This window comes from Aricia agestis, chromosome 9, assembly GCF_905147365.1.
Source record: "Aricia agestis chromosome 9, ilAriAges1.1, whole genome shotgun sequence".
Taxonomy (NCBI): Eukaryota; Metazoa; Arthropoda; class Insecta; order Lepidoptera; family Lycaenidae; genus Aricia; species Aricia agestis.
Genome location: NC_056414.1, coordinates 7763806 through 7782313, shown reverse-complemented (window position 1 = coordinate 7782313; position 18508 = coordinate 7763806). Strand labels below are relative to the sequence as shown.

The 18508-nt window shown below is 38.3% G+C and overlaps 2 protein-coding genes across 2 annotated transcripts; one reads left to right on the top strand and one right to left on the bottom strand.

Moving 5' to 3' along the window:
- The first annotated feature begins 1584 nt into the window (after positions 1–1584).
- On the top strand, positions 1585–9198 carry LOC121730689. Its single transcript, XM_042119829.1, has 4 exons — positions 1585–1772; positions 3033–3508; positions 7879–9029; positions 9181–9198. Exons 1-4 carry the CDS (start codon positions 1585–1587, stop codon positions 9196–9198), a joined length of 1833 nt encoding a protein of 610 aa, XP_041975763.1.
- Positions 9199–17453: 8255 nt separating this feature from the next.
- On the bottom strand, positions 17454–17930 carry LOC121730688. Its single transcript, XM_042119828.1, has one exon. The coding sequence runs from the start codon at positions 17928–17930 to the stop codon at positions 17454–17456; it is 477 nt and encodes a 158-aa protein (XP_041975762.1).
- Between the last annotated feature and the right edge of the window lie 578 nt (positions 17931–18508).

The window sequence follows — 18508 nt, the reverse complement described above, 5'->3', positions numbered from 1 at the left end:
GCAAAAACAAAGTGAAAACCATAGACTTAATATACACTGTAGCATTATAGGTATATGGTGAAAACAATGTTATTCTCCTGTGGTTACTGAGCTTCGTATTCGAGATAGCTGAGAATATGGAATAGAATTCAACTTTGCGAACCAAATTTCTACAACATTTATTATCTATTTTTATGTATTGTATACTGGCATAAATATAGAACAATTAATAACAATATTTAACTTATTTTTGACAGAAACATCTAATATATGAACGCTTGACGTTGCTTATATTATTTATATTATATTATATTATTGAAGGCGCCGTTTGTTATATTTCTATGAATTGTTGCCGCATATAATTTATAACGCCATCTGTTGTTGTGTTTGTGCACTGTTATGACATTGGACGAGGTCTTATCGATCCTATCCTAATAATCCTCTCTTTCCCTCGATATCTGCTACGCGAGTTTGGCGCCACTTGCGCCAATAGTGAAGTTCGTCGCAAAACGTGGCCGCAGGACTGAAAGAGTGAAGTTGCAGTTCTCTTCCGCTTGAGCCGCGCTCCGCGCACCGCACCGCGCTACGCTAAAAGCCGCGAATTTTCTATAACCGCTAAAAAAGGGGGCCCCCCTATACATGTGACGCTGAAAATCCGCTGTTCCCATCCAAGGTAAGATCTCTAATTTGTTATATTGGTGTATTCATGCAGCAGCAGATGTTAACTTGTGGTGTGGTAACGATTCATAGTTTATAAATTTTTAAACCTAATACAGTCCACTAAATTCGCATACAAACCATTTGGTCCATACGAGCCGCATAATATTTGTTATTTTATGTTTATTTTAGTATCGACAATATCACACATAATTATAAATATAGTAGCGCCATCTGTCATAAAGTAATAAGTATGTAAATTGTATCTGTGCCATACTTGACAGTTGACATAACTTTTAAAAAATAAAGTTCAGTTCGTGTCTGTGACTCAAGCGTTTTATTTAACAAGAGGTTATGTGCTCAGTATTTTAGTTTTTCTCGCAAGTTTCTTGGACTAGAAGTTAGATCTAGACTAGAAATAGACATTGCAGAGTGAGATAAACTGTTATTAACGCTGTGACTGTGAAAATTACTGTGAAAATGACGACGAACTACCTTGTCAGTGTGCCCAAATTGAAAGGGCGGGAAAACTACAGTGAGTGGGCTTTCGCTGCTGAGAATTTCTTAGTTCTGGAGGGAATGTCTGATTGCATCAAGTCTGAGACGGTTCCAGCAGAAATAGGAGCAGCAGGTGACGCGAAAACCAGAGCTAAGCTGATTCTGACAATAGATTCGTCACTGTACGTACACATAAAAAGTGTGAAAACGACCCATGAGCTGTGGAAAAAATTGAAGAACCTATTTGACGACTCAGGATTCACGAGGAGAATCAGTTTACTGAGGAGTCTGATTTCCATACGACTCGAAAATAGTGCTTCAATGACTTCGTATGTCACACAAATCATCGAAACAAGTCAAAAATTGAGTGGTACGGGTTTCAACATCAATGATGAGTGGGTCGCATCACTTTTGTTAGCGGGATTATCAGAAAAATATTCCCCGATGATAATGGCGATCGAGCATTGCGGCATACCATTGACAGCAGACGCCATTAAAACCAAGTTGTTGGACATGGAAGAAAGTGAAAATGGCGGTGACAACACTAGCGCTTTCAGTTCCGGTGGCGCATTCGCGAGTTACAAGAAGAACCGGAATGTTGGCCACACTGCGACCAAAGACAACGCCCAGATGTCAAAGTCAAAACCAAAAGTCATAACATGCTATAAATGTAAACAAACAGGGCATTACCGTAACCAGTGCACATTTTCGAACAAAAATGTGTCGAATACAAACAAAAATGAACGTTCAAGCAGTAATGCGTTTAGCGCCGTGTTTCTAAATGGTGAATTTTGCAAGAACGATTGGTATATTGACTCCGGGGCGAGCGTGCATCTTACCGCGAACGAGGAATGGTTATCAAATGTGTCACGGGATCTTAAAATCAAGGAAATTGTCGTGGCAAACAAAGAAAAAGTATCTGTATTATGTAGCGGAGATGTGCAGATTACGACAAAGACGCACAACTGTGAATACGATATTACAGTAGAAGGTGTGTTATGTGTGCCAAAGTTGACTACAAATCTGCTTTCTGTTAGTCAACTTATATCCAAAGGAAACAAAGTTTCATTTAACAATGATGGTTGTGAAATTTTCAATCAAACAGGAGTACTGGTAGCTACAGCAAGTCTATTGAATGGGGTGTATAAACTTAGAATGCCTGAAAATTGTTCATCAGCTGCGGTGATGGTTTCAAGTGAAGTTTGGCATAGACGTCTAGGTCATGTCAACAGCCAGTACTTGAACAAGATGCAAGATGCTGTAAAGGGATTGACTCTTGATAATAAGACTGATATATCAAAGTCATCATGTATCGCATGCTGTGAGGGCAAGCAGAGCCGATTACCCTTTTCCAAAGAAGGTAGCAGAAGTACTGAGTTGCTGCATATTGTGCATACTGATCTGTGTGGCCCGATGGAGAACCGCTCTATAGGTGGATCTAGATATTTTATGCTGTTCATAGACGATTTCAGTCGTATGACATATATTTATTTTTTGAAAACGAAAGACGAAGCATTGAAATGTTTTCAACATTATAGAGCAGAAGTTGAAAATCAACTAAATCGCAGCATTAAGATATTGAGAAGTGACAATGGGACAGAATTCTGCAATAGAAAATTTGATCATTTTTTGATGTCGCATGGGATAGTACATCAGAAAACCAACCCATACACACCTGAGCAGAATGGTCTCTCAGAACGATACAATCGAACAATTGTTGAGAAAGCCAAGTGTCTATTATTCGATGCAGGTCTCGAGAAACGGTTTTGGGCAGAGGCGGCACATACCGCTGTCTACTTACAGAACAGGACTGTAGCAACATCATTAAATTATAAAACTCCTTATGAAATATGGACAGGCACAAGGCCTGATGTAAGTCATTTACGTGTTTTCGGCAGTACAATCATGGTACATGTGCCCAAACAAAAGAGATTAAAGTGGGACAGAAAATCAGAAAAATGTATCCTTGTCGGCTATTCCAATGATGTAAAGGGGTACAGGGTTTATAATCCGAAGACTGATGTAATCACTACCAGTCGAGATGTGGTAATATTGGAGAAGACAGAGGCTGAGAATATCATGGAGGTACGGGAAAATTGTTCAGATGAGGTGAGCTTAGTTCCAGTGGGGGAAGAAGATTCAACTCTTCAAGAAGATTCACTTGAACAATCAGAGAGTTTGAACACAGATGACAGCAGTGAACTGTATGTACCTTGTGAAGATGATACTCTAGAATATAGCTCTGAGTCTGTTGCAGACAGTGAAGACTCCATTATATTCAACAATGTCAACATGATCAGAGGTTCTCGGCGTAGGCAGCAGCCGGATAGATTTGGATTCGCCACTTGTGTAGAAAATGATAACATATTCACAGGTGAGATATCATTACAAGAAGCATTGGAGGGTCCTGAAAAATCCCAGTGGTTAGCGGCAGTGCAGGACGAGTTACAATCGTTTGAGAATAATAGTGCGTGGGAACTTGTAGATGTACCAAAAGATGGTACTATAGTGCAGTGCAAGTGGGTTTTGCGGAAAAAGTATGATAGTGAAAATAAAGTGCGTTATCGTGCTCGTCTAGTCGCAAAGGGGTTTACCCAAAAACATGGTATAGACTATACGGAAACTTTTTCACCTGTGGTGAGACACACAACGCTTAGACTATTGTTTGCATTGTCCATAAAGTTAGGTTTAGATGTCAATCATCTAGATGTAAAGACTGCATTCTTGAATGGCGATTTAGAGGAAACAATTTACATGAAAATGCCAGATTGTTATAATAGTAATAGTTCAGTTTCAAAAGTGTTAAAACTTAAAAAGGCAATTTATGGACTGAAACAGGCTTCTAGAGCTTGGAACAAAAAGGTTGATGACTGTCTGGTCAGTAATGGTTACAAAAGGTCAAAAATAGAGCCATGTATGTACATTAAAGATAATAATAAATGTAAGACCATTGTAACAGTCTATGTCGACGATTTCTTTATCTTTTCCAATGATAAAATTGAAGTTAATAAATTAAAACAAATGTTATCTAATAAGTTTAGCATTAAGGACTTAGGTGAAGTCAAACAATGTCTCGGAATGAATGTGAAGTTTAATAAAGATAAAGGATATGTAACCTTGAATCAGAAAGATTATATTGAACAACTTTTGAACAAATTTAATTTAACTGATTGTAAAACTATCGATACTCCAATGGAGGTTAAACTTAATTTGGTTAAAGGTCAAGTGGATATAAATAGTCAAGTGCCCTATCAACAACTCATAGGTAGTTTGATGTACCTGTCAGTATTAACTAGGCCAGATATTAGTTACGCTATAAGTTTTTTGAGTCAATTTAATAATTGTCATACAACGGCACATTGGGAATATGCAAAGAGAGTATTAAAATATCTAAAACGAACTAAATGTTATGGAATAAAATATTGTAAAGATGGTAATTCAGAAATAACAGGCTATGTTGATGCTGATTGGGCCTCCAATTCTGTAGATAGGAGATCATATACTGGGATGTGTTTTTTGTTATCTAATGGTGTTATATCGTGGGAATGCAGGAAACAGAAATGTGTAGCCCTCTCTAGCACTGAATCTGAGTATATTGGTCTATCAGAGGCATGTAGGGAAGCATTATATCTAAAAGGATTGCAATATGAAATTACCAATAAGATGTACACAATCAGTCTATTCAATGATAACCAGGGTGCACAAAAGCTATGTGCAAACCCAGTCTTTCATAAACGTACCAAGCACATTGATATCAGATATCATTTTTGTCGTGATTTAGTAAAAGACAAAATTGTTAAAATACTGTATTTGCCAACAGCTGATATGCCGGCTGACATTTTAACCAAAAGTTTATGTTCAGCCAAACATTATAAATTTATGTTGCTTCTTGGCATTGTTTGTATAGAATAACTATTATTCAGTGTAAAGTTTAAGTGTGAATATTGCGATAAGTGGGGGTGTTATTTTATGTTTATTTTAGTATCGACAATATCACACATAATTATAAATATAGTAGCGTCATCTGTCATAAAGTAATAAGTATGTAAATTGTATCTGTGCCATACTTGACAGTTGACATAACTTTTAAAAAATAAAGTTCAGTTCGTGTCTGTGACTCAAGCGTTTTATTTAACAAGAATATTCTTAATTTGTGCGTTATTTACCGCGTTTTTTAGTTAAATTTATCCGCAAACTCGCTTTTTCTCGTATAATTTGTGTAAAACAAAATGGCGACGACGCGAAGCCATGAGCACGCTGACGCTTCAGCAAAAATGGCAGGCGAACGGAACTTAAAACTCGCTGAAATTAAAGCCGCTGCGTATTTTCAACGTATGCAATCTGTTTTTGATTCGATTCCAATATCGACCGCGCCCACTAGAAGTTCGCAAGATTTTTTAACCAATTGCGTAACTATAGATAGTATCCGCGCCGAATTTATTTCCGCAATTAATAATAAAAATGAGTTAACTTTAATTCTTGATCCTAACGCATCGCCTGATTTTCAGCAAATTTTCGCATTTGATGACTTGTATAATCGAGTCAAAATTGAAGTAGCCAACCGCTCCACCATAGAATCAAAAGAAAGCGTTGTAAAATCGAATTGTAATCATGATAACGACAATAATTCTAAAATTAGATTGCCGCGATTAGAATTACCTTCTTTTAACGGGGACATTCAAAATTGGTCTATTTTTTATGAAAATTTCCACAACATAATACATAGTAATAATACTTTATCCAACTCAGAGAAAATGCAATATTTGCTTGGTAGATTAACGGGGCACGCGCTCGACTTAAGTAAAGGAATTTTACCTACGGGCGACAATTATTCATTATTATGGTCCGCACTTTGTGACAAATATAACGATAAACGTTCACTTGCAGTGTCTTATTTTAACCAACTTCTTAAATTACCAGTAATAAATACCGCAACTCCGGCCGCTTTGGAGGGTTTTGTAGATAAATACTCGACGCTTGTGTCCGCTTTAAAACAAATCGATATAACAAATTTAGCTGAGTTCATGTTTGTTCACTTAGGATTGAGATCGTTAGATTTAGAAACTGTTAAGTGTTTTGAAATGCATATTAGAGAAAACAAAGAATTCCCAACATCATCTGAATTAATTAAATTTATCAGAGACCAGTATCGCGTTCTAAGTCGCACCAATGTTAATAATATTGTAAAGTTTTCTAGCTCACAAAACAATAACAATACTAATTCTTACAAAACTCGCGCCGCGACACAGAATAAAACGTTTAAAACATTTGTCAACATTCAAAGTAGGTATGATTCACCGTCTCCATACGCATTTAATGAAACTAAATCATTAAAATGTAATTGTTGCAATGTTGATAAACACCAGTTGTATCAATGTCCTAAATTTACATCATTAAATCCCTTTGAACGTTATACGTACGCGAAAATTAATAAATTATGTTTTAATTGCCTTAGCCACCGTCATTCAATAGTAGATTGTAATTCTATTAAACGTTGTCGTTTTTGTTCGCGTAATCATCACTCGCTTATACATTTTTCGGATTCTACAAAACAAGCTTTCGCTAATACAATGACTCACGCTGAAGGTCATAACAATAATTTAAATACTCCCGCAAAACCTAATCATAACCGCAATGATAAACATATCGCAATGTTTTCCCGCTCGCCCGCAGCTGCAGCTCGCTATAATAGTTCGCTTCCGCGCGCCAGCGCTGGTGCCTACTCGCACGCTCCCCGAATAGAAGCACGCAACGCTCCCTCTTATTCTCCCGCATATGAGAATTCCGTTCCCCGCATAAATACATGCAACAACGCTCCCTCTTATTCTCCCGCATATGAGAATTCCGCTCCCCGCATAAATACATGCAACAACGCTCCCTCTTATTCTCCCGCATATGAGAATTCCGCTCCCCGCATAAATACATGCAACAACTCTCCCTCTTATTCTCCCGCATATGAGAATTCCCCTCCCCGCGTAAGTACACGCAGCAACTCTCTCTCTTTAGGGCTTCGCCCTCCCGCATACCCTCCCGCTCCCGCTTCTTATGAAGAACACGCTCCCCACGCATACGCACAAACCGCGCATATTGCAGACGCACCCGCGCATTTCCCGCCCGCACGCACTTCTAAGTCAGAGGATCTGCAACAAATTAATTTCGCTTCCGCACGAGACAATCAAAATATTTCGCTTTGTGTTACGAATACGCACTCGGAGGTCATTGACCCTTCGCGTAACATTTACAATAATTGTCAAACTGTACTTTTAGGTACAGCGGTATGCTACGCCCAACAGTTTGATACGAAAAAATTAATACCTATTCGTGTTTTAATAGATTCTGGTTCTATGAAAGATATAATTACGCGTGAATGTTGTGATCGCTTAAATTTACCGCTATTTTCCGCTCAAAACGCTCAAGTTTCTGGTTTAGGTGATGTTGTGAATAACCCCTGCGGGTTAACAAATTTAAAATTAATTTCTCGCTTAAATGATAAGGTTCGGTTTGATTTACAGCCTTACGTGGTTGATAGAATTACTAGTGAATTGCCCTCATGTAAAGTTGACATTTCTTCGCTATCTTATTTAAAGGATTTGCCGCTCGCAGATAATTATTATTACCAGCCCGGTACGATTGATATGATACTCGGTTGTGAAGTATTCGCTCGCATATTGTTACAACGTAAGTTTTCTCGCGGTTCAAACGAACCTATCGCTATAGAAACTACACTCGGTTTTTTGATTCTAGGCAAAGCTCAGACCGCGTCAACTGACGATCGCGCTCAAACTTTCTTTTGTAATTTTAATTGTACGTTTGAAAATTGTATTTCCCGTTTCTTTGATACGGAAGAATTACCTAGTGATAATTATTTAACTCCCGCTGAACAAGAATGTGAAAATATTTTCGAACAGACTACGTCGCGAGATAGTAATGGTAGGTACTCGGTCGCGCTACCATTTAAGGCTGACCCCGCGTCGCTAGGAGAGTCTAGGCATATCGCCGAGCGCCGCTTTTTATCTCTCGAACGCCGTTTGTCAGTAAATCCGCTAGTTAAACGTGAGTACGATAAAATAATAAATGAGTATATAGAAAAGGGTTATATTACAATTGTAAATAACAACACGCTTAATTCGAATCAATATTATGTAATTCCGCATCACGCTGTAGTCAGAGGAGATAAATTAACAACAAAAGTTCGAATGGTTTTAAATGCTAGTATGAAAACATCTTCAGGTATTTCGTTAAATGATATTTTACACACGGGAAGAAATTTACAATCGGATTTGTTTCGAATTATTTTAAATTTCCGACTGTTTCCGGTCGCGGTAAGCGCTGATATTCGACAAATGTTTTTACAAGTGACAGTTAAAGAGTCCTTTCGACAATATCAAAGAATTTTGTATAGATTTAACTCGAATGAGCCTATTCAATTGTATCAGTTTAATAGAGTAACTTTTGGTATGACATGTAGTCCGTACTTAGCCATGCGCGTAATACGTCAACTTATGAACGATGAACGTTCACGATTTCCTATTGCGGTTGCAGCCTTAGAAAAGGACGCAATATATACAGATGATGTTGCCCTGAGTTTTAGAAATACCGCTGAAGCTATAACCGCGTCAAAACAGCTGATTGATTTGTTCGCCGCCGGCGGATTTGACTTAGTCAAATTCGCTAGTAATTCATCAAATTTTCTTGGTGCTATGCCTTCTGAGGCTAGAGTGACCGATTTAATTGATATAGGTTCAGACGGAAACCTTAAAATATTAGGCCTACAGTGGTCGCCCGCTTCAGATAATTTCTGTTTTCGCGTTACAGAGGATGACCGTAAGTGTACTAAACGTAACATCCTTTCATTTGTGGCTAGGATTTGGGATTTGATGGGATTCGTAGCTCCTGTCACGCTTTTAGCAAAATTAATAATTAAATCGCTATGGGAAAGTCATATAGAATGGGATGACCCACCGCCCGCAAATATAATTTCTTTATGGAACACTTTCGTAAATGAGTTGCCTTGTTTACAGCAAATTATAATTCCGCGATTTGTAGGTATTCAACCGCATGTAACTCTCACCATTTTCGGTTGCGCCGACGCAAGCGAGCGCGCATACGGTGGAGTAGTTTATCTTCATTTTATTGTAAAGAAACTCGCCGATCTATGGTTAGCTTGCTGTGTGCTAAGTCACGAGTAGCGCCGTCTAAAACAAAAATCACGCTCGCTAGATTAGAATTAAATGCCGCTTTAATGTTATCTAAATTAATAAGTACTGTTCAAGATACATATCGCAGTCGTTGTAACGTACACAATACATTCGCTAAATTATGCAGAATTAGCAATTTTACGCGATGTACAAAGTGTTCATTTTTCCGAAGAATTTAAACTTAATTTGTCAAATAGTAATTTGCCTAAATCTTTCGCTAAGTTAAACGCATATGTTGACGAAGGCCTGTTTCGTGTAGGCGGAAGGCTTGCGAACACAAATCTCGATTACGATAGCAAACATCCAATATTATTGCCAGGAAAGGATCATATTGTTGATCTAATTATCGATTACGAACATAAGCGCAATCTACATACCGGACCTGGTCTTTTACTTTCAATAATGAGACAGAAATACTGGATTTTTGGTGCTCGCAACGTTATAAGAAGGCGACTTAGTAAATGTAACCTATGTTTTAAATCTAATCCGCGACCACAATTTCCGCTAATGGGCGATTTGCCTGCTTGTCGTGTTCGCGAATCTAAACCATATTCCCATTGTGGCACGGACTTTGCGGGACCTATTCAAATTATCCCTTATCGCAAGCGTGGAATACGCTCCTGTAAGGCATATATCTGTTTGTTTATATGCTTAGTAACGCGCGCTATTCACATTGAACTTGTATCCGATTTATCAACGGCAACGTTTTTAAACGCTTTAAAACGGTTTTTGTCCCGCCGAGGACCAGTCAGTGTTATCTATTCTGACTGTGGTACTAACTTTATCGGTGCTAGATCTCATCTTAACGCTCTATATGATTTAATTAACTCGCCGGAATACAATAAGGAATATTCCACAGTTTTAGTTGAAAACCGTATAAATTGGAAATTTAACCCGCCGCAATCGCTGCATCACGGTGGTATTTGGGAAAGTAATATAAAATGTATCAAATCACACTTAAATAAAATTATAGGCAATCAATTATTAACTTATGAAGAGATGTCAACCGTACTTACTCAGATTGAAGCTTTACTCAATTCGCGTCCGCTTTCATTACTCAGTTCGGATCCAAATGATCCGCAACCCTTAACTCCCGCTCATTTTTTAACTTTAACGCCGCTTAAATCATTGCAACATACTGATTATAATAATGACCGCGAACACTTGCTACAAAAGTATCAGCTGATAGATAAAATTGTTCAATCCTTCTGGAATAGATGGAGAGTAGAATACCTAAACACGTTACAGAGTAGACAAAAGTGGATACAGAAATCCAAGTCAATATGTACTGGTACAATTGTCTTGATTAATACAAATAATATTCCGCCATTACAGTGGCCAATCGGTATTATCGTCAAGACTTATCCCGGCGCTGACGGAGTTGTACGTGTGGTAGATGTTAAAACAAAAACCGGTGTTTTTCGTCGCTCCGTTACTAAGCTTTGTCCATTACCTACCCAGTAAATGTAACATTTTCTCTATTCGTAGTCTATAAGTATTATTTAAGTTATTTTGTTAACTATTTCACTCGGGTGAACTCGCGTTAATTTAATTTGTTTCTCGTATAATAACCGCTTAATTATAACGCATTTAAACATTAGCTAATTTATATTTTGAAAGTGGATAAGACTATCCCTTTCAAGGGGGGGAGGATGAAGGCGCCGTTTGTTATATTTCTATGAATTGTTGCCGCATATAATTTATAACGCCATCTGTTGTTGTGTTTGTGCACTGTTATGACATTGGACGAGGTCTTATCGATCCTATCCTAATAATCCTCTCTTTCCCTCGATATCCGCTACGCGAGTTTGGCGCCACTTGCGCCAATAGTGAAGTTCGTCGCAAAACGTGGCCGCAGGACTGAAAGAGTGAAGTTCCTCTGTTCCGCTTGAGCCGCGCTCCGCGCACCGCACCGCGCTACGCTAAAAGCCGCGAATTTTCTATAACCGCTAAAAAAGGGGGCCCCCCTATACATGTGACGCTGAAAATCCGCTGTTCCCATCCAAGGTAAGATCTCTAATTTGTTATATTGGTGTATTCATGCAGCAGCAGATGTTAACTTGTGGTGTGGTAACGATTCATAGTTTATAAATTTTTAAACCTAATACAGTCCACTAAATTCGCATACAAACCAATTATATTATATTATATTATATTATATTATATTATATTATATTATATTATATTATATTATATTATATTATATTATATTATATTATATTATATTATATTATATTATATTATATTATATTATATTATATTATATTATATTATATTATATTATATTATATTATATTATATTATATTATATTATATTATATTATATTATATTATATTATATTATATTATATTATTCGGAGTGAAGTTTGGCTTCTCACAGCTCTCGCTGGCATTCATCTCAGTCCCGCCCCGAAACCTTCAGGGAGAGGGTACTGCGGATTCGCCTTCGACTGTTAGTATGTTACTTCCCAAAACTTTTGAAACAATTGTACTTGTGTAAATAGCTGTTTGTTTTTGCATTATGGTTAGATCCAATTTAGCATCCAGTGTGTCACAGTATCTACGGATGCTCTTGGCGACCATTCCTGTTGCTCCTATTACAATTGGTACGATGATGGCTTTGGTTTTCCAGAGTCTAGTTATTTATTTTTTCAGCAGATGGTACTTGGTTAATTTTTCCATTTCTTTAGCGCCAATATTGTAGTCGGTGGGTATTGTGACATCTATCAGGTAAGTGATGTTTTGTTGCTTGTCTATGTATATTATATCCGGTCTATTGTGGATAACTTGTACGTCTGTCTGTACTGGCATCTCCCACATGAGTTTGGCTGTATCGTTCTCTTTAACTTGGGGTTGTGTGAGCTTATCTCTCCACCATAACTGCTCTGTATTGAAATTGTGTTTTTTGCTTAGGGCCCAGTAAATATATTGAACGATATTGTTGTGTCTTTGTGTGTACTGTATTCCTGCTAATTTTTCGCAACCTGAAACTATGTGTTGGATTGTTTCATCTTTGGTAAAGCATATTCGGCATTTTCCATCTACCTCTTTCTTTAGTATATCTCGTTCGAACTGTTTAGTTATTATAGATTGGTCCTGGATTGCAAAAATAGCAGCTTCTAGTGAAGGGGATATCATTTGTTTTTTGCACGGACGTAAAAAAATAGTTTTTTGATCCAATTAAACGAGAGATTTTTGTCAATATTTTCCTTTTCTAGGACTTGTTTATGGAATTGTGCGCGCAAGGGTTTCGACTTCCAGGTATGTATTTTCTTTTTTAATATAGCTTTTTTAATATCCGTCTCATTTATATTATCTCTTCCATTTAATCCTATTTCTCTTACATATTCTTCTGCATTTACATTTATTGAGTATTTATTTATATTTTTATCATGATCATTAACTGTAATCACGCGCATTTTTTAGATGCTGTTTATATTTAATAATTTGGCTTTTATACAGTGATTCTATATTTAATAACCCTCTTCCTCCTTCCTCTGTCGGTAGATTATATTATATTGTATTATATTATATTATATTATATTATATTATATTATATTATATTATATTATATTATATTATATTATATTATATTATATTATATTATATTATATTATATTATATTATATTATATTATATTATATTATATTATATTATATTATATTATATTATATTATATTATATTATATTATATTATATTATATTATATTATATTATATTATATTATATTATATTATATTATATTATATTATATTATATTATATTATATTATATTATATTATATTATATTATATTATATTATATAAAAAACAGCAACATTTAATAATTTTATGAACCATTTTTTTAGGGTTCCGTACCCAAAGGGTGAAAACGGGACCCTATTCATGAGACTTCGATGTCTGTCTGTCCGTTTGTCTGTCTCCAGGCTGTATCTCAAGAACCGCTATAGCTAGAGTTCTGAAACATTCTCAGATTGTGTATATCTATTGCTGCTATAACAACAAATACTAAAAATAAAATAAAATTAATATTCAAAGGGGGCTCTCATACAACAAACGTGATATTTTTTTGGCCTTTTTTGCTCGATATCAATAATGGCAACAGGTAGGCACTTGATATTTTCACAAAGGCCTTAATTATATTATGTCTACTGCAATATTTAAAAATAATTTTTAAAATAAAATAAAAAATAAGGGGCACTCCCATATAAAAACACAATTTTGGTCTCTGTTTGCTCTATAACAGTACGGAACCCTTCGTGCGAGACTCCGACTCGCACTTGGCCAATTTTTTATAGATTAGATTTATTATGATGTCGCGCCGCTGGACAAATGTTTAAAGCCCTTTCATTTGTCTGCTTTCAGCAAGAATTATAAAACAAGAATAATTATATTAAGTCTATTAGCCTACCCTTTGTTAGTTCAGAATTCGGGTTAAAACTAAACAGAAATCTTAGCCCTTTTTGAAAGGCATTGGCGTTTGTAGACCGATATACATTATTCAAATAATTATACCCCTTGCTAATAGCAGTTAGTTCCTACAGTAAACTATACACAAGATGCTAAAGTTAAGGGCAAGTCGGTAAACTTTGTTACGTACTATGTTGAGAATGTACATTGTACAGTGCCGAGTACCAATATTCACGAATATTAGAAAATAGTTATAAAACGTAGGTTCTCATACTCAACATACATATTATAACATGATAAAATTTTATTTATGATTTTGATCAAAGACAATATTGCCATTATCATGGGCCAATCATGAAATTTTTCATAAAAATGTTATATAAAGTGTTAACTGGTATTGTTGTTTGGACCATAGATGATTGCCAGTAGCTTTGTTCGCACCGAAATTAATTTCACCCGCGAGAGCTGTGCATTTTTATAAAAAACTAGCTGTCCCGGCAAACGTTTCTTTGCCATATAAAGTATTTCACCCATATTATTTTATTGAAGTGACTAAGTAAGTATGTCACCATGGCAAGGTCCATCGCTATCCCGTCGCATAAACAATGGTCGCCGTCAGTCTCGAGTTGTAATAATTTACTATTATTTATTCAACAAATACACTTATCAATATAATAAGTACCCAGTAGCCGATTCTCAGACCCACTGAATATGCATATAAAATTTGGTTAAAATCAGTAAAGCTGTTTCGGAGGAGTACGCGGCCTAACATTGTGACACGAGAATTTTACCAAATTTAAGTGTAAGGCCGTGGTGTTTGTTCGGTGGACCACGCTTCTTATTTGTGCCTCTTGAGATTTTTGTATGTTATTCCAATTTAAAATACTTATTTCTAATTTTCAATAAAAGCTTTGAAAATTAATAATGCCGATTTCGGAATGACACAATTGCAATAGAAATATACAATTTGTACAAAAATATTGTACAAATTGTATTTCTTTTGTTTATTATCAAGTATTTGTATGCGAATGTAATTCGTCAATACGAACATAGAGTACCTAACGCCATGTAGTTTTTTGATCGCAGTCTCGCACCTAGATCAGTTTTCAAATTGAATTCAGCTGGGTGCGATGGGGATAACAGTTTCTGACCAACGCCTGATTGGTCCTAGGGATCGGTGCAATAAAATAGTCGAGTTTTTACTGCCGGTGATTGTACTGCATGCAATAAGTTGATACTACTGTTCCATAAAATTCTTTGATCCTAATCCTTGAGTAGCAAAACAATATTAATGATTCCAGCGGGGCTAAAATGGTCACATTTAGCAATTCCTCTCAATCAATTCAGTGAATGAATTGTCAAAACTGTCAAACTGACAAATGTCAAATTGGTATGAATTACTACAGTGCGACAAGGCTTTAAATGAACGTAGGCGGTGGCGATGCTCGTAAAGGAGAACTGTCAAAAATGACGTTTTCATATGATGGCAGCGTTAGTTCCTTTTCTCACCACGTTCATTTAGGCCGCGTTTCCACTGACGCGGAGCGGAGCGGAGAGGAGCTTAGCGGTGCCGAATTGACCAATCACCATGCTCGAAATCTTCGCTCCGCTTCGCTGTCATTCCGCTGGAATAGCACGATTGATCAATTCGGGCACCGCTAAGCTCCTCTCCGCTCCGCTCCGTGTTAGTTAAAACGCGGCCTTAAAGCCTTGTCGAGCTCTACAGGTCGTAATATGATTTTTTTTTAAATCGCAAAATGCAAGTCTGCTTGCAATTCATGTCTACACATGAATTGCAAGCAGACTTGCATTTTGCGATTTAAAAAAAATAATCATACTATGATTCATAAAATGATTCTCCAAAGCGACCATTTTAGCCCCGCAGACCCTTAGAGTAATTCTTATTTTTGCGGTCGCTTACCACTGCCAATTCTGGCTTACAGGAATACCTAGAAGTAGGTTAGTAACCCCCCTTAAAAACAGGCTTCTTGGATTGGGTAAGTGCCTAAAAAAATATAAAGTAGGCAACATGTGAGTTCATCATTTTGCCTACGCTATAATAATATATATAACTTTGGGTTTTCATATCCAGTATTTCAATATGGATTTTATACCGTTCATCATCACTATCAAGACAATAGGTTAATCTGTCGTGCATTATGACGTCACAATGGCTGTGGTGTATTTGCGAGTGTAAATTGAAACATGTTCAGTTAATTGCGTCCAGGCCCGAGAGTCCCCTACATCCGTCTGAGGATAATCTGACCCGACCTCCCCTTGCGGCGTGATGCCTTCAGTTAAACAATATCGGTTAATTAGTATTATGATTTGGGATTGGTTCCTGGTAACAGTTGACACATTTGTAACGCTTAATAGTAATAGTTTGTCATGATGAGTATGGCCTTTTTCGATACATTTGTAAAATTATTGCAAAATACATACCACCACGAGGATGTGTGTGGATGGAATGCAATTGTCACAGTTACAACTTACACCAGCCCTATTTTTAATTTTCACCACGCACAATGATTCTTTTGAATGATAACCCATCAAGCCCCAAGCGGCACCCGGTTACCGCATAACAATTGACTAGAGTTCACTAGAGTATAATATGCCGAAAGTGATTAAAATTAAATTACCGCCCAGTTTCATTGAAATCAATAAGAAGTATTCGCAATAAAATTATGTACCCCATATAATTTTATAATGTCTCCTAACAATATTTTGACACGCTTTTTTAACAAGCGTATTTGACATTTATAATAACTACTTTAGGTAGCAGTTAGTATGCCGTGTATTATACACAAAATGTTAAATCTGAATGAATGATAATTGTGGAAGCTTAGAATATAGCCAGGATTTTACAATGAGGATTGAAATTGGAACATGGCGACAGTTAATTGCGACTAGGGTTGCAGCTGTCAGATTTTCGCGAATTTGCAAGTTTGTGGAATATTGAGTTACCAGGACAGCGTTTAAAACCAAACAAAGTGGCTTTTGCGGTTGATTTCAATCGTCGTTATGACCCAAGATGAGTTTGGTCTTAGCATGGGGTTTTGTATTATGTTTAGTAGGTTTAAGTGTCTAAACACACCATGTCGAAGTTCCGCGACGGAAGTTCGGCATGATTACGTCAGCAATGTCAAACGCATACAATTTAAGTTATAAAGCAACAGAATTCCGGAATGGTGTATCATCGGTAATTTAAAATACATTTGGGTTTCACACTACGAGTCTCCACTTTCCAAGTCTGCCCGTCAGTCTGTCACAACTCACAACTCACTAGGCTGAAGACTGTTTCCCATGAACCATGACAGCTAGACAGCTAGCAGGTAGTAAAAATTTTCATACCTTTTTTTTTTTTTGCCGTTGGGAAATGCTTCATGCATTCCCGACAGCCTGGGGGAGCCACCTGGATATGTGGGACTCCTCGGGTGCTACGGTAAGGAGGAGCACACTTGGCTACCCACTAAAACCCAACGGTGCCTCCTCTCCGCGTGTCGCTGAGCCGCTGGACCCGCCTGGGCTGCTGCAGTTATCGCTGAGGCGATAACTGCAGCAGCCCAGACAGCGGCATCTGCTCTACCAGCAGAACTATCCACGCGGCTTCTGCCGCTTTCTCCGGGAGAGCGGTCCAGGGCTCCGGCCGCTCTTCTACCGGAAGAGCTCGTGCAATAGGCGACGGATTCCGCAATCCATCGCCCAAGCCCTATTATGGCGAGAGTTGACGCTCATGTTGAGTGCGTCTTCGTCCTCCGCGTCTTCTCCTTATCGGGTCAGCAGCTTCATCAGCTTCCCGATTTCTCTCAGCGGCCTTCTTCTGCGTCATGATGGACTCGCAGAAAGTAGAGACCGCCTGCCAGGCATCTCTCGACCGGACTAGTGCTCTTATTATGTCCGGGAGTGTCAGGTCTGGTCCTATAGCGGCACAGAGTTCTGCCCGTTGTGCGACCCAGGCTGGGCAGGCAACGAGCGTGTGCTGCGCCGTGTCGTCCTCCTCCGTACAGTGATGGCACTGAGGCGTTGGCTCCCGTCTGGCCGTATGGTGCAGGTAGTGACCGAAACACCCATGTCCTGTCAGCATCTGCACCATCCGGTAGGAGAGAGTGCCATTACGCTGCGCCACCCAATCCTCCAGTACTGGCTGAATTGCTGCAACAACTCTGTGACCGGCAGTTGGAGATGCCATTTGGTCTTGCTAGGTGCGCATTATCAGCATTCGCGCTTGGAGACGCCATTGGGCTGCCAGATCTGGTGGCACCCGTTCCCCTCTTTCCTTTGCTGCTGCAGTGCGGGAGTAGATTTCCGCACGCACACGGGCTTCCAGGTCCCATGGAGGGGTACCGGCTAATGCAAACGCCGCTTCGGTGGCCACCGTCCGGTAACCGCGAATCATCCGCAGGGTCATTGTTCGCTGCGGACTCCTCAATAAGGCATTGAGATTATCCACCCAGACAGGAGCTCCATAGAGGGCCATGGATTGAAGGACCCCTGCATAAAGTCTCCTGCAGGCGGATCCCGGACCCCCCAAGTTGAGCAGGAGGCGTCCAAGAACCATGGCCGTCTTTTTTAGCTTTGGTGCCAATCTGCGGAAGTGGGGCGTGAAGTACCACCTGGAGTCTAGGACTAAACCCAGGTACTTCATCTCCCTGCCAATTGGCACCCTGACTTCACCAATGAGGGTTGTATCATCGGGAGGCCGTCTACGAGGACCGTGGAAGAAAATGGCCTCAGTCTTTTCTATGGCCACGCGCAAACCCTGCGCCT